Source organism: Gopherus flavomarginatus, chromosome 1 (genome assembly GCF_025201925.1).
Source record: "Gopherus flavomarginatus isolate rGopFla2 chromosome 1, rGopFla2.mat.asm, whole genome shotgun sequence".
Classification (NCBI taxonomy): domain Eukaryota; kingdom Metazoa; phylum Chordata; order Testudines; family Testudinidae; genus Gopherus; species Gopherus flavomarginatus.
In genome coordinates, this window is record NC_066617.1 from 69,309,644 (window position 1) to 69,325,778 (window position 16,135).

The window sequence follows — 16,135 nt, forward strand, 5'->3', positions numbered from 1 at the left end:
AAGATGTGCAGTTGACTGAGACTCTGATAGTGCGGCTGATGTGATCAGGTCCTATGATGGTGTCCCTTGAATAGCTATGTGGACAAAGTTGGCAACAGGCTTTGTTGCAAGGATAGGTTCCTGGGTTAGTGTTTTTGTTGTGTGGCTCCTGGTGAGGGGCTGTCTGTAAGCAAGGACTGGTCTGTCTCCCAAGATCTCTGAGAGTGATGGATCGTCCTTCAGGATAGATTGTAGATCTTTGATGCTGCTGCTGGAGAGGTTTTAGTTGGGGCTCTCTGTGTATATACATCTTCCTGCTGCATTTTCCACTGCATGCACCTGATGAAGTGGGTTTTAGCCCATGAAAGCTTATGCCCAAATAAATTTAGTCGGTCTCTAAGTTGCCACCAGTACTCCCGTTCTTTTTGCTGATACAGACTAACACGGCTGCTACTCTGAAACCTTTTGGGTCATGAAGTCTGGCCTCTGTGATACCAGGCAACACTATGGTGTGGGCCTGTTCCTTAACCAAGCAAACTGGGGGCACAAGCACTATTGGAGGCTGCGTCGGACCCTCGGTCCTCTGAGGGCCAGAAACCTCATTCCCAGCTGGGCACATTCCTCCGGGGCCAGTTCCCAGCGATCCCTGCCTAGGCGGGCCCGACATCCCCGCTTCGCTGGCTCGCCTCCCTGCACTGGCTAGCGACCGCCACGGGACCGCGCTGGGTGAGCTTAGCCCGGCCCCTCCCGCCCTCTGGCTCCGCAAGCGGAAGCTCCCGCGCCTCGCCCCGCCCCCGTGTGGCGTGGTGCTGGGCGGGGAAAGGTGGCGAGCTGGCGGCTCCTGCGCGCGCGGGCGCTGTACTCGTCGGCCGGGCAGCCGGCCCCGCTGAGCGCGGAGGCGGCTGCCGGGCGCCATGGGGCCGGGGCCGGGGCGAGGGTGGCTGGCGGCCGGGCTGCTGGTGAACCTGGCCGCCTCCATCTGCATCGTGTTCCTGAACAAGTGGCTTTACGTGCGGCTCGGCTTCCCCAACCTGAGCCTCACGCTGGTGCACTTCGCCGCCACCTGGCTCGGCCTCGCCCTGTGCCAGGCGCTGCGCGTCTTCGCCCCCAAGAGCCTGCGGCCCCGCCAGCTGCTGCCCCTGGCGCTCAGCTTCTGCGGCTTCGTGGTGTTCACCAACCTGTCCCTGCAGAGCAACACCATCGGCACCTACCAGCTGGCCAAGGCCATGACCACGCCGGCCATCGTGGCCATCCAGAGCCTCTTCTACGGCAAGAGCTTCCCCCTGCGCATCAAACTGACCCTGGTGAGCGCCCGGCGCCCCCGCTTTCAGCCTGGCCGCCGAGGGACCGGAGCGGGGAGCCCCCGCTGGGCACCCGAAGCGGGGAGGGCGGATCGGGGAGGCCCCGGCCGGGGGAGGCAGCAGCTCCCTCTGACTTTCCCCTCTCCCGCTTGCCCCTTGCCAAAGGGTTATTTCCCCCTTTCCAGGCACGTTACCGCTCACTGGCTTAGTAAATCTGTTAGTTGAGTCACCAGGATTTCGATGGGTCTGTGGCTCCTTGGGCAGAAGCGGTGGGTTAGTGGATATGTTTCTCTCGTGTGCTGGTGACGGGGGTCTAGGTGCTGTTTGTGTGGATTGCGGGGAAACCTCTGAAATAGCCAGTAATGAGCAAAACTTCACCACGATCACCAAATGCTGCCACCCCATCTCTAGCTACTAGGGGCCTCAAATGGAATTTTAATTTTTGTGGGTCAGTGTTATGGCCTTCACGTCATTTTGATTTTTTTTTCATACCATCAAGGGATTGTAACAGTGTTATATGGTGCTTCTGGCCTGTTTACCAGCACAGCAGGGAAGAAAGTGCAAGTCAATCTTTGTAAAATTCTATAAAGATGACACGTGCTAGTTGTTATTACTTCCAAATACAATTTGTGTATAGCTCATGCCATGTCTTAATCACGGAATATAACTTTACAATCTCTAGTTATAAAGCTTGAGATCAACTCTGGATAAAAGGGTGAGGTTGTGTGTGCAGATCTTTCCAAAACATTGGGGGAGAACAAGTTTTGATCCATTGAGTTCCATCTGCAGCAAATGTAAATAATAGCCAACATTTTCTTTCCTTACAGATTCCCATAACTGTAGGTGTATTCCTAAATTCCTATTATGACGTGAAGTTTAACTTCCTTGGAATGGTGTTTGCTACCTTTGGTGTTCTAGTTACATCCCTTTATCAAGTGGTTAGTAACTTGTTCTTCTCTATGTGCATGCTTCATAACAGAAATAACTTTTTGACACCTTGTTTCAAATTTCAGAAAGTAATAGAGGCAGGTAAGTGGTCTCGAAATAGTCTGCCTTAGGTTAGTTGTGGGCTGTAAGTAGTAGAGAAGAGATTTCTGGTACTACATAGCTGTTTAGCAGAAAAGGGCATAACAAGATACAGTGGTTGGAAGCTGAAGCTGGACTAATTCAGACTAGAATTTTAAGGCGCACATTTGTAACAGTGAGTGTAATAACCACTGGCACAACTTACATAGTAATGTGGTAGAATCTCTGTCACTTGAAGTCTTTAAATCAAAACTGGATAGCATTCTAAAACAGTGGTCCCCAACCTTTTCGTCTGTCGGGTGCCAGACGAAGGACCACTGTGGAGGTGGAGCACCCACCGAATTTCGGCGACATTTCGGTGGTGCCACCTCTCAGTGACGTCGCTTGTCGATGGCAAGCGGCGTCATCGAGAGGCATCCCTGCCGAAATTCAGGAGCGACACCTCTCGATGATGTCACTTGTCAGCGACAAGCATCATCATCGAGAGGTGTCCCTGCTGAAATTCGGCAGTATTTCGGCGGGTGCTCTCCCACGGTCCAGGACGCGGGCGCATTAATATGCCCCTGCGGGTGCCATGGCGCCCATGGGCACCACGTTGGGGAACCACTGTTCTAAAAGATGCACTATCACTTAAACAGAAGTTATGGGCTTGAGGCAGGAATCACTAGGTGAGGTTCTGTTGACTCACGCTAGATGATGACGATAGGCTTTTTTGACCTTAAAAATAATGCTCTTTATTAAATGTTAGCATTATTATAGTTAAGTGCAATAAAATATTAAGTTAATGCCTTCAAAATAATTTGTCTAAGGTTTTTCATTTATAACATTCATTTTACTAATCATAGATGCAAAGATAACAGTAATTGTATTAAATTATACATGCTGAAAATCTCAGTTGTAATCAATATCAAAATGAAGTTTAGTAAATGTATAATTAAAGGAAGGAAAACCCTGGAATTATAAAAATGTTAGTCATGCTTGTTAGCATATATATCGTAATGCCAACTGAGGTGGGGGCATAGGGAAAGTAACAGCAGTTAGGAGTAGATTTTATTTAAACATACTTTAAAGCAGGCCTGCAAAACTTGTAAAGCAGCGAGGGCCATGTTTCTCCAAAGAAAACAGCTGAGGGCCGAAACCCACTGCCCCCCTGAAACAACCCCCCTCCACCGCTACCCACCCTGCGGAAACAAACCCTCCTTCCCCAGCGCCACCCTGCCGAAACAGTGGTATTGAACCTTTGTAATATGTTACAATAGGCCCCTAAGGTAGTATAATTAAGGTAAAAGAAAAATGTCTTTTTGCTAGAAGTAGAATAAGATCTTCCCCCAACTTTGTAATCAATTGCCCTGTTGAATGAATGAGGTGTGAATGAGGAAGGCGTGGAAGGCAGCACCTCTAGACAGCTGCAACCCTTGGAGAGGGGCTGGGAGCCAGACCAAGGACAATTAGGGCTTGGCTACACTGGCACTTTACAGCGCTGCAGCTTTTGCGCTCAGGGGTGTGAAAAAACACCCCCCTGAGCGCTGCAAGATACAGCACTGTAAAGCCTCAGTGTAATCAGTGCCGCAGCGCTGGGAGCACGGCTCCCAGCGCTGCAAGCTACACCCGTAAGGGATGTGGTTTACGTGCAGCGCTGGCGCTCCGATCACACTCACTGCCGCTTTGAAATTTCAAGTGTAGCCATACCCCTTGTCAAGTGGACTAGAGAAGAGCAGACATACTGACGGCCTCGGGGGTTAGAAGCAAGCACTTTCCTTTGGGAACACCCTCTTTGCAGCACTGGGACAACCCCCTCCTCAAAGAAAAGCAGCAAAAAGGACCAATTTTTATGAGCGACAAGATCAATAGAACAGGTCATCCACCGACTCGATGCTTGCCTCCTCACCCCCCCCCCAGTATAAAGCCACCCCGCCACTGCTCGTCCGCTTGCTTCCTCAGCCCCTCCACCACTGCCTGCTTGCCTCCTCAGTCCCCCCCTTACCTGCCCCCCGCCACTGCCCGCCAGCTCGCCTCAGTCCCCCACTCCCTGCTCGCTGCCTCAGTCCACCTCCCCTGTCGCTGGCTCACCTGCCCCCTCACCACTGCCCGCCGGCTAGCCTACTCTCCCCCGCCCCCCCCCCCCCGCTGCTGCCAGCTCACTTGCCTGTCCACCACCAGCTTGCCGTCTTCTCCCACCGCCAGCTCACTTGCCTGCCCCCCGCTGGCCTCATACCTTCTGCTGCTGCCCCAGCCCCCTGCCACTGGTTCACCCTCACTCCCCAGCCTGCCACTGGCCTCTTCACCACCCCACCCACCAGCCGGCCAGTCAGCCATTGGCTTGCCCTACCCTGCCGCTTGCCTACTCACCCCCCCCCCCCCCCCCGTGGGCCGCACAGTGAGCCCACATGGGCCACATGCTGCCCGGTGGCCGAATGTTGTGCAGGCCTGCTTTAAAGTACTACTAGAATTTATTTTTTGTGACTGGCATAAGAATATTCTACAGAGCTGTTGTCTATTATGTACTTTTCAGTGGTTCCCAACCAGGGGGATGCAAAGGTCTTCCGGGGGTACATCAACTCATTTAGGTATTTGTCTAGTTTTACAACAGACTACATAAAAAACACAGGCAAAGTCAGTACAAACTAAAATTTCATACAATGACTTTATACTGCTCTGTATACTATACACTGAAATGTAAGTATAATATTTACATTCCAATTGATTTATTTTATAATTGTATGGTAAAAATGAGCAAGTAAGCATTTTTTTTCTGTAACAGTGTGCTGTGACACTTTGGTATTTTTATGCCTGATCTTGTAAGCAAGCACTTTTTAAGTAAGGCATGGTACCAAAGAGGAATCAGACTCCTGCAAGAGGTACAGTAATCTGCGAAAGTTGAGAGCCACTGGTTTAAAGAGCTGCCTAAAATATGCAGTTCAGTTGTTGCATGCTTTCTCACACATTTGTGGTAACGGCATGCAAGTTAACTTGATGCAGTCAGCTATGGCTTTAATAATCATGCTCAGGCATCCCATAATAGTAGAAAGTTGAAAAGATCGGTAGTGTCTGTAATACTGCTTGCCCTTATGGGATAAGGTACTGAACCCTTACTTGGGTAGATCCAGAATTGGTGCGAGAATGAAAGGAGCCAGCTTTTTCCAGCCCCCCACTATTTAACTGTTCTTATTCAAGTGGCAGACCCTCTCATAGAGTATGGGAGGAGACGAAGAATAGAGAGAAGATAAAGGGAGGAAAATTCAAGCATTAGCCATCAGACATTGTAATGAAAAAGCTCTTTCAGCCAATTCTCTTCCTTCCTCATATGCCTGCAGCCAGTGGCATACCACTGTCTACTCAGTATAGGGCGGGAAGACTAACACACATTCATCTGGTTAAAATATTTGGTGTTCAGTAAATGGAAGTGGAAAACACAAGTCAACCTATTTATTATGTAGTGCCGGCCATATGAGTCTCTCTCCTTATTAGTAACCAAGTTCCTTTTATATGAGGACTTGATTTTCCTCATGTTTAACAACTTTATCTCTTGGTTTTAGTGGGTAGGAGCCAAGCAGCATGAGTTGCAGGTTAACTCTATGCAGTTGCTGTACTATCAGGCACCAATGTCCTCTGCCATGTTGTTGTGTATCGTACCCTTCTTTGAGCCAGTATTTGGAGAAGGGGGGATATTTGGACCCTGGACACCTTCTGCTGTGGTAAGATTTTATATTTTATTTCTTTAATTTAACACCAGTGGCATTATCACTTAATATAACAACTTCACCCACAGTCATTGACAGTGAATGCGACGGGTTGTGAGGAAAGAGAATCAGTCCCTGCTCCCTTTAATTGTTTAAGCCCCACTGTGTGAGAGAGGAGTATCTCTGTCAACAGGTTTGCCTGTGGCCTGGTCTACCCTTCGGTCAAAATAGCTACAGCACTCGGGGGTGTGAAAATCTACACCATCCTAAGCCCAACATAAATGTAGCTAGATTGATGGGTGATGGTTTCCCTCAACCTAGCTGTCAGGGAGGTGGAGTGACAGAGAAACCTCTTTTGTAGTCTGCATCTATGCTCTCAAGTTATGTCATTGTAGTCTGTGTAGTGTAAAAGTGGCCTAAGAATGTTCTCTCCTTAGTCTTGTTTCTGGTTAGAGGGCATTTTAGTAACAGGAAAAAAGTAGACATTGGCTCCCTCTAAAGTTCAGGAATAAGCAACTTTTTAAACTATTTAGGAAGCTTTAGTTGCCATGTAAATATTAGAAACGCAACAATCATTACAACAGTGAGTTTTTGTTTAGAGTATAATGTGTATATATAGTAATATAGTCATCAGATTTCTCTCTCTTACAGGGTGTTACTTTCATAATGAGCATCATTACAACATCCTTTACGTGTCATTTCTAGTGATTTTATTAAATTCAGTAAAATCTCTGATTACACATTTAACAAACCAGACATATATCTGTCAAATGTTAATATTAAAAAAAAATGGACAGTTGTGCTGATTATTTGCAGGTGAATGCACTTTGTCTGAGTACTGAGTAAATGGTAACCAAATATCTAAGTGTCTACTTGTCCTCTGTGTGTTTTGCTGGGTACATAATTGGTGTGTTAATATTTCCATGACAGCCTCCCATATTTTGTGAATCATTCCTCTAGAGTTCGGCCATTTTTCTTTTCCCAAGGAGAGGTAGATTAATTCTTCATTTCCTTTTGTGTGACCATTTCTGACAGGAAGCCCCAGCAGGATTAACAAAGGATCGTTTAGTAATAAATGTCCACCAGTGTTACTAGATACCTAATATTTTAAACATAGTGACAGATAACCCCCCAGATGAGCCACCAACCATGAGTTCATATGTAAATCAAATAATAAAGCACTCCTCTAGACTATCTAAAATAGATTAACAATACAAGTCAAAAGCCAAAAGATTCGAATTGACAAAGAAATTAACCTTTCTATTCTGCCCCGCCCCCGCACAGACTTTACAAAATCTAGAAGTTTGTCCTAGTTTTTTTTAAAGTAAAATTATGTAAATGACCCTGGAGCTAGCAGTCGCTCTCCACCGTGGGAACGATACAAAAGCTTTCACTGCTCCCTGACTTCACTTCTGGCGGAGGAAAACTGGTAGTGGTTACTTTCTGCAGTCAGTAGCTGTTTTGTACTGGGAGGGCTCTAATCTCCTTCTTCATCCTCATCTTCTTGATGTCCCTCAACAGGATCAGGGCTCAAATATATATTCATTACATACTGTTGTCTAAGGTGGAAGGTATCTTTAGTTTAGAAAGTGCCAGTTACTCAGTTAGTGATATGTCAGGCAATGATAGATGCAAGATCTCTCTCTAGTGGTACTGAAATCAGTGACTGGAATAATGAATAGTCACAACAAATGGGACAGATATCTTGTAATTATTTCTGTAATCTTAACTAAGTTTTGCATCTAAAAGCTGTGATCTCTTAAATATGGTTATGGAACATCATTTTTGTGAGCGAGCAGTTGAATATCTGGGGCCATTTCTCAGACATAGCAAGTAAAGAGAAAGAAGATGCGCATTTTGTAGCACAATTCACATTCTGAGACCGTGCTCTGAGCTACTTAAATCCTAAGTGTCTACGTTAAATTAGAACTCATGTTTGCCTTTTTTTGTTCTGTTTGCTCTCTTCTCTTGTGTGATATCTTGCTGATTTGCATTTGACAGTAAAGAAACCTGATTAAACAATTTGGGGTGTAACTAGAGATGGTCAGAAATATATGTTAGATTACTGACTGTGTCCATTAATCCACAGTTAATGGTGCTGCTGTCTGGTATAATAGCTTTTATGGTAAACTTGTCCATTTACTGGATCATTGGAAACACATCACCTGTCACGTATCCTTTTTATTATTGGCCACTCCCATTGTTTTCAGATGAATGGCAGTATTCAGTCAAGTATACTTCACAATTAAAAAAGCCCACTGGACAAATAGGCTGCTATTTACCTGCTTTATTGTGAATGTTGAAACTGGAAAAGCACAATCCAGTTTCTCAGTGTTCTTTCTCACAGTATGTATAGACAGTTCTGGTTAATTTAGTAGTAAGAACTTTATGTCCATATTAACAGTATTAAAACATTTACACATGTTTTGGTGACTATAGTAAATGCGTAAAGTGATTCCTGTTTGTATATCAAATATCAGTTAATTTGTAAAGTATTTTGTGCGAAAGGTGTTACATAAATGCAAGTTAATTATAATTGCACAGATAAAATTGAAAAGTTGTGTGAATAAAAATTGATGTGAATGACCGTAGTCCATTTTGGGGATAGATATAGGAATGCATAAGAGATTCACTGTTTGTTTTTAATATTTTGATTATTTGTTATGATCCTTAACAGAGATGTGTAGATATAATATGTTTGGACACTTCAAGTTCTGCATCACTCTGTTGGGAGGGTACCTGTTGTTTAAAGATCCACTGTCGCTTAATCAGGTCCTTGGGATTTTGTGTACTTTGTTAGGCATTTTAGCTTATACTCATTTCAAACTTAGTGAGCAGGAAGGGAGTAAGAGTAAACTGGTTCAGCGTCCATAAATCAAGATCTTCTGGAGATGATAAACCTTCAGACGGAATGAAAACCGATATTAAATATGCACTGATTGTAGAAAGGGCAAACTAGCTGAAATAAAATTTGTATTAATATTAACACCAGGATCATCATGCTGAAACAAAATAAAACAAATCATTACATAAAACATATTTTCCATCTTACTCTAGACTATATTTAAATAGTAACATTTTAAAAAAAAGATCAGCTGGTGTAAGTCAAATTAGAATGAAAATTCTGTAGAAGTGATTAGACTTTCATACTGAAATCAAATGAGCTTATCTTGGTTAATGTTACAGTAAATGCTGAAGGAACTAATTTTGCCCTTTGTAGTGATATGCCCGTGTTACTATTGTAAAGAATCTTGTTCGAGACACTTATATGCAGATATTCTGGTACATGACAGCACATGCTTCCTGTTTGTCTGGTAGATGAAAAGGCAAATTGCTTTTTTGTTGGTATGTTTTTTTAAAAAGCTGTCAAACATTCTGATTCCAACGTGCTTGCTTGCGAGTCTGGTAACTACCTAAATAACTTTCAGTAGAACGGATCGGATAAAATTATTAGTGGAGTGGAGACTCAGGCAACTGATCTATCTAGTTATCAATTTGAACTAAAACCGAATGCCCCAAACTTTGGGAAAGTTGGAAACCAGCTCTGAACTTTGCAGCTCAAGTTCATCTGTAGATCTGCCAGGAAATTTAGTAAATCACTAGTGTTTTGGAAAATGTTCGGTTTCTGCTTCATGATTTTCTAGTGTCAAAAACGGACTTTCACAAGACCTTTTGAACCTGTATGGGCTTAGTAAACCTACATAGTTGCTTTAATTGCCAAGTGAAAATGGTTTTGCAAGTAAGAACACAAACACCCACCTGTTTGGGGCAGCAGATAAACTATGCCAAGACTCTGTCCAAAGACATCTTTAAGTTTAAAAAAACAAAAACAAAACTAAGTAGGTGGGATGTGGGAGTTGAACCTCCTGTTGTTTTAATTCATTCTCTAATGTGCACGTGCACTTCCCTCCTGCCCTCTGCCCTGTAGCTCTCTCAGAAGGGCAAGGTGCATCCTATATTCACAGGTTCCACTGTTGTTGCTGTTCGTATAGGGAAACGCCAGTGGGTTGCTGAGAAATTTAATCTCTTTCATGCTGCCCATAATATGCTGGAAAGACAATCTCTTCAGGGGAATCTGCAGCAGATGATGACCTTGGGACGGGCACAGGTTCTACAGTAAATTAGAGGTGCTTTGAAGATTACCTTAGGCCAGAGCTGTGTGGTTTTTTGGCCATTTGGAAAGACAGTTTTGAGAGCCATGTTGTAAAAAATGGAAAGTTATGTCAATTTTTGTACTTTCAGTAAACGCGGTAGAAACATACATTTGCCAAATTGGCAAGTGATTAGAATTCATTTGCATTACTTCACTGGCATTTTGTTGTTTTTATCTTCATTTACTTATAGTCGCTTTAAAGAGGAAAATCATGTGAACAGAAATGTGTATAGGTTTTACAGCCACCAACATAAATGGTTAGGTAGTTAATTCTTAGCTTTTTTTACAGATGAAATGATTAGAAACCTTATGTTTATGTGCAAAAAGCAATCTTAATCAAATTATTTTTACAATGAGGCCTGTTTTCAGGCTTGTACATTGTTCAGTTTTCGGAGTTCAATTTTTAAAAACAATTTCTCTTGTGTAGCTTACATTTACATCAGATTACTCTGTATTGTTTCAGTATTCTAAACAGCTGACTTCTTTACCACTGGTATCTGAGGCATTGTACAGGTGCAAGAAAAAATTCTTTTGTATACATTTTTATAAATCTATAATTTCTTAGAATTTAAAGACATACGGACTGCTGAGAAATATGTGAAGAACAGTGCAGTCTTTAGGTGCATATTCTTGAGTACATGCACTGGAAAAACATTTTGCATTGATTTGTGCTGTGCACAAGCTCTCCTAAAATGTAAATAGACCATGAGGACGTTCTTAGGATTAGAAATAAGATGCCTGAAAAGCCTGTGTGATGACAAAATCTGAGATGGGATTGATGTACATAACGAGAAAAGAACTGAATAAAAACATATGATGCAAATGATTTTCACCACAGCATCTGATCTTCAAAATGGCAAAAGTAAATTAAGAAAGTAATTCAAAAGCATTGGTGACTGAAAAGGATACATTATAAATATAATCTGTTGCTGGAAAATGTACAAGTCCTGTAGGACACTGAAGTGACTGGATTTTTTTCACATATTTAACAGTTCTACTTTGGGTTTTACCTAGTATGACTGATAAATAAAATAATTCTTGAACTTCTCTCTTGTCTTTCTTTGTCGAATGTTTCAAAATATTAAACAGGGAAGACTTGTGTAATCATGGTCTAAAGAGATTCCTTGATACATAGTTAGGGAGGACACTGAATTTAATTATGTGACCTGTACTCAAAACATAACAATAGCTAGAGGTGCAGAAGAAGGGTCGCTGGATTTTTTTTCTGATTGAATTGACTGCATTTTGAATGAAATGTCTGTGGCATCTACAATATAAGACAAACACCACTTGTGGTTTTATAAACTTAATATACATGCTCAAGGTGTCACACTTCATTGCTTTTGTGGGGCAATCTCACTGCATTCAAAGGCTCCTGGAATCCATTCCCCCACCCCCAGACTTCCCATGTGCCACTTTCCCATCCCTCTATATTTCAGGGACTCACTGCAACCCCACCCTTACATTAAAGGTTCTCTGTACTCCTCTTCTCCCCTCCCCCCCATTAGCCTCTTCTCCCTCCATTCCCCTTTCTCCACATAAATGTCCATCATTCTCCACTACATGTCAGTGGTCTGTGCTCCCATGTCCCTCTCCTATTGTTTTATTGTCCCAGCTACGTCGAGGTCTGTGTGTCCCTTTATCCTCCCTGCCATCCTTCCATTACTACTTTTCTCTCTTTTTGGTAGATAAGTAATTCTGGGTGTCCACCTTTTGAATTGGAGTATGGGAAGGTGGGCAGAGTTGAGATAGGGGACTTAATATACTGGAAGATGTTAATAGCAGCCATCAACAGGTTCTTTGAGCTCTTGACAGCTGAAGGCCGACGAGCTGTAAAAAGCTCCATGTGTGTCCCATTTTTCCACCTTCTGGTTTTCACCAAAATGAAGAGTTCTGCCCACTGATGCCTAGATACAGCATTCCCTGAAATTTTGGAATTGACTGACCACAGCATTTAAAAGGTTTTGTGTTTAGATCCAAACAACGAATGGCTGTTGTGTTGAATATGGGGCCTAATTTCATTCAGCCAATTATGGTTCTGACCTCGGATGAGTTACAGGAGGGAAGTGCCTCATTTTCCCCATCTGTAAAATGGAGATAACAATCAAGACCTCCTTTGTAAAACGCTTTAAGATCTACTAATGAAAGTTGCTTGTAAGAGCTGGATATTAAGCACTTTTGTATCCAAATCAGACCAGGAAAAATTACACTATTTTAGGATCCAGTCTTATTACCCTCACACTCTCAATCTCTTCTGAGGTCACTGGACAACTCATAGCTAAACATAACAGGATTACTTTTAAACTGTAATTACAGGAGAGGGAGAGGCATATAAAAAAAAATCCCTAGAAAATACAGGTCTCTGTTCCTTTTTCTAAACTATGTGGATTTGGTGGATCTGGCATGTTTCCTCATTTGTGCCTGTGTGTGTGTGTGTGTATCTCTCTCTCTCTCGTTCTCTGTGCTGACAGGAAAGCAATAAAACTTGTAGCCAAGCTCTCCAATCCTGAGGGAAAAGCAATAATAGCATCTTTTGCCACATATACTAAAAGGGTTTCTTACAAATTAATGCTCTTCTGCCAAATGCTTGTTCATTAGGAAGTAACTGGTTCTAATGCATTCAAATGTTGTTTTAATACTTTATTCCTGCTAATTGCCTGTATTTAAGATTCTAAGTCATCTTGCTTTTCATTAACAGTAAACCAGAGAATTAGAATTTTTTTTTAATACGTATGGTTCCTGTTGTGTGTGTTAATTGGTCAGCTTCAGTCTTTGGTGTTCTCTTGTGACAAATTTAAACATCACAGCACGCCTTGCTGTTGAGCTTGCTTACTGCCCCTCCGCCCATGACCTCAGCCCTCCAGCTGGGTTGGTGTTAGTCCTTTTCCCTTTCAGAGTGCTACAAGGTTGAGCGTCTCAGGAGGTCAGTTGCCCTAGCTTGAGGGCATGAAGACCCAGGCCTCCTTGAGTGTGGCCCATTTGCTCAGTCCCTTAAGAAGCCCAGTTGGTAGAGGAACCCAAGCCCACCCACTCTGTTCCAGGCCAGGGCCTTATATAAAGTGGCTGTCATCAATCTCTCCCACCCTTTACTGTTGTCCTGGCCTGCTTCTTACTGTGCTTCACCTTTATACACAGACTATACAGACGTTTTTTGTAGCAAATGAGAACACTGAAATAACGTTGATAAAACCTCTGCATGTTTGGCAGTATTTGTACTTGCTGATCTTCTACGACTTGATAAACTATGGCAAAGGTTGGGAGCACTGTGCCAGGGGAGCTTTTTCTGCTGATGGTAAACAGTTCCTTGTCAGCCTGGAGGCTGAAGGGATGTGCTTTGCTGCTGTTCCATGTATGAAAAGGGGGGTTGTTTTTGGAAGTCTACCTTCGAGACAGAGCTTCCATTCAGCAGGAATTTATCCTGCCTCTGCTCACACTAAATGAATGCACAATGGTAGCACAAGACGAAAGGAACACTGAGGCCTTATTCAGTCTGCCTGTAGTTTTATTAAATTTCTCTGAAATAGTCGTAGGCAGGTAGATTACCCTTGATAAGGGGTTTACTCTACAGGAAGGACAGGAAAAAAACCTTTCTGTTTAGCTAGGGAATATTTGTAAAGCTCTAATGATAAAAATCACTGAATTCATAGTGACTTATGGACAGTAGGAGCTGCAGAAATATTTAAAGCATATTGAAGTAAAACTTAGTTCTAAGAACTTGTTTAGCACATCTGTTTTCATAAAACCTACTAGCAATAAACCCTCTCCACCCAACATCTGTGTTTTAACTGTGCTGTGTCTATGTGCTTGGGTTGTAAATGATCAGGGATTTTGTTCTTGATTAATATGTTATAAAGTACTGTGTATAGCTGTGGTACTGTCCAGTTAGTAGTAATACTTCTGACAACGATATAGACAGGTGCTAGTGAAGTTTGTCAGCATGTTTGGGAGGACAGAAAAGAGGCAAGTGAAGGCTCTCATTTTAAGCACTGAAAGGAGGGGGGCTTTTAATTCAGTGTTGTTCAAGTCAAACTTAGGATTGCATTATTGACATTAATAGAGAACCTAACAAGGCAGGAAGCTTAAACATTGTTCTTCAGCAGATTGTGACCTTTCACGAGGCAGTCATTCTCCAAAAGTGTGTCCTACTCCCACAGAAATCAATAGGTGCGTTAGCAGGGATTTTACTGGGAGCAGAATTACGGCTTACATTGTCAGGGTTTTTTAAAATTTACGGATCAGAACATTCCCCCACTCTCTGTCATCTTAGTGAGAGAGAAGGGAAAAAAATGGTAAGTAAACAAAATGAGGGCTGGAGATAATGTGAATGTTGGTTTCCACAGCAACTCATTTTCTCTCTCATGAGTGTAAAAATCCAATTCTGTCTTCCTATGGTAGGTGGCAAAAACTAGGTTAATGCAGAGTTAAGGTTTCCAGATGACAGCTTGTGCTCTTCCAGAATGTTGAGTGCAGCAAAATTCAAACTTCAGGAAATCAAGCGTCTGTGGGTTTAATGAGTTGTAGCTGTATTGAATGGCAGCGGTGTGTTTGTGAGCTGAGGAGATGAGGATTAGTTTGAGGAGCATCACAGAGCTGTGATTGTGATATTAGATCAGGATTTGTGCCCACCCTGTGAAAACAGGAAAGGGAAGTATGTGTACCTTGAGGATGTAGCCTGCATCATTTTATTGCAAAATTGTGTAGGTTGTCTCAGTAGCAAGGCACTAGAAGGGTTTTGACATGGGAATTGTCAGTAGGGAGGTGAAATATGAGAGCAGTCTGTGGGTTTACTGATGGGCTAAGTTCCCTCTAAGCTGTGCAGCCGTGCAGCAGGCTATCAAGGGCCATGCAGGCACGTAGGGGGGAGAGGTGCCTCTCCCCCGGCCCTGGAGCTGCCGCAACCGGCAAGAGGCACTTCTTCGCCCAGCCCTGGGATGCTGTGGCGAGAGAGGGCTGGGGGGAGTCCATTCTCCCCGCTGCAGCCCCAGGGCCGCCTGCACCCCAAACCCCTCATCCCCGGTCCCACCCCAGAGCCTGCACCCCCAGCCATAGCCCTCACCCCACCTGCACTCCAACCCTCTCCCCCAACCCTGAGTCCCCTCTCACACTCCAAACCCCTCGGTCCCACCCCCCCTCACCTTCATATTGCTGTACATAACAAAATTCATTCTGTGCATGGATGTAAAAAATTAGTGGAAACATTGCTGATGGGTAAGGGAAAATGCAGGTTTTGATGGTATCCTGAGAGTGTGAAGTGGTTGTTAAATTTCACAAATGTGGTATTCTGCCGGAAGAGCAAGGCAAGTATAGGGCAGTGCACATAGAATCATAGACTATCAGGGTTGGAAGGGACCTCAGGAGGTCATCTAGTCCAACCCCCTGATCAAAGCAGGGCCAATCCCCAACTAAATCATCCCAGCCAGGGCTTCATCAAGCCTGACCTTAAAAACCTCTAAGAAAGGAGATTCCACCATTTCTATAGGTAACCCATTCCAGTGCTTTACCACCCTCCTAGTGAAAAAGTTTTTCCTAATATCCAACCTAAACCTCCCCTACTGCAACTTGAGACCATTACTCCTTGTTCTGTCATCTGCTACCACTGAGAACAGTCTAGATCATGGGTAGGCAACCTATGGCATGCGAGCCAAAGGTGGTACGCAAACTGATTTTCAGTGGCACTCACACTGCCCGGGTCCTGGTCACTAGTCGGGGGCGCTCTGCATTTTAATTTAATTTTAAATGAAGCTTCTTAAACATTTTTAAAACCTTATTTACTTTACATACAACAATAGTTTAGTTATATATTACAGACTTCTAGAAAGAGACCACCTAAAAATGTTAAAATGTATTACTGGCAAGCAAAACCTTAAATTAGAGTGAATAAGTGACGACTCGGCACACCACTTCTGAAAAGCTGCCGACCCCTGGTCTAGATCCATCCTCTTTGGAATCCCCTTTCAGGTAGTTGAAAGCAGCTATCAAATCCCCCCTCATTCTTC

The 16,135-nt window shown here is 43.6% G+C and overlaps 1 protein-coding gene across 5 annotated transcripts in view; it reads left to right on the plus strand.

The window, feature by feature from the left end:
* The first annotated feature begins 821 nt into the window (after positions 1–821).
* The window catches only part of SLC35E3 (solute carrier family 35 member E3), a 34,177-nt gene continuing 18,863 nt past the window's right edge, over positions 822–16,135 (plus strand). For 2 of the 5 annotated variants that reach the window (XM_050935841.1, XM_050935834.1), the window contains exons 1-5: positions 827–1,283; positions 2,108–2,218; positions 5,843–6,001; positions 8,076–8,158; positions 8,674–8,758. In XM_050935841.1, coding sequence (XP_050791798.1) covers positions 894–1,283; positions 2,108–2,218; positions 5,843–6,001; positions 8,076–8,158; positions 8,674–8,758 — 828 coding nt within the window. In that variant the 5' untranslated portion in view covers positions 827–893. Of the gene's footprint in view, positions 1,284–2,107; positions 2,219–5,842; positions 6,002–6,637; positions 6,819–8,075; positions 8,159–8,673; positions 11,187–16,135 lie in introns of those variants that run through there. The other 3 variants (XM_050935829.1, XM_050935844.1, XM_050935845.1) reach the window with 3 other exon arrangements.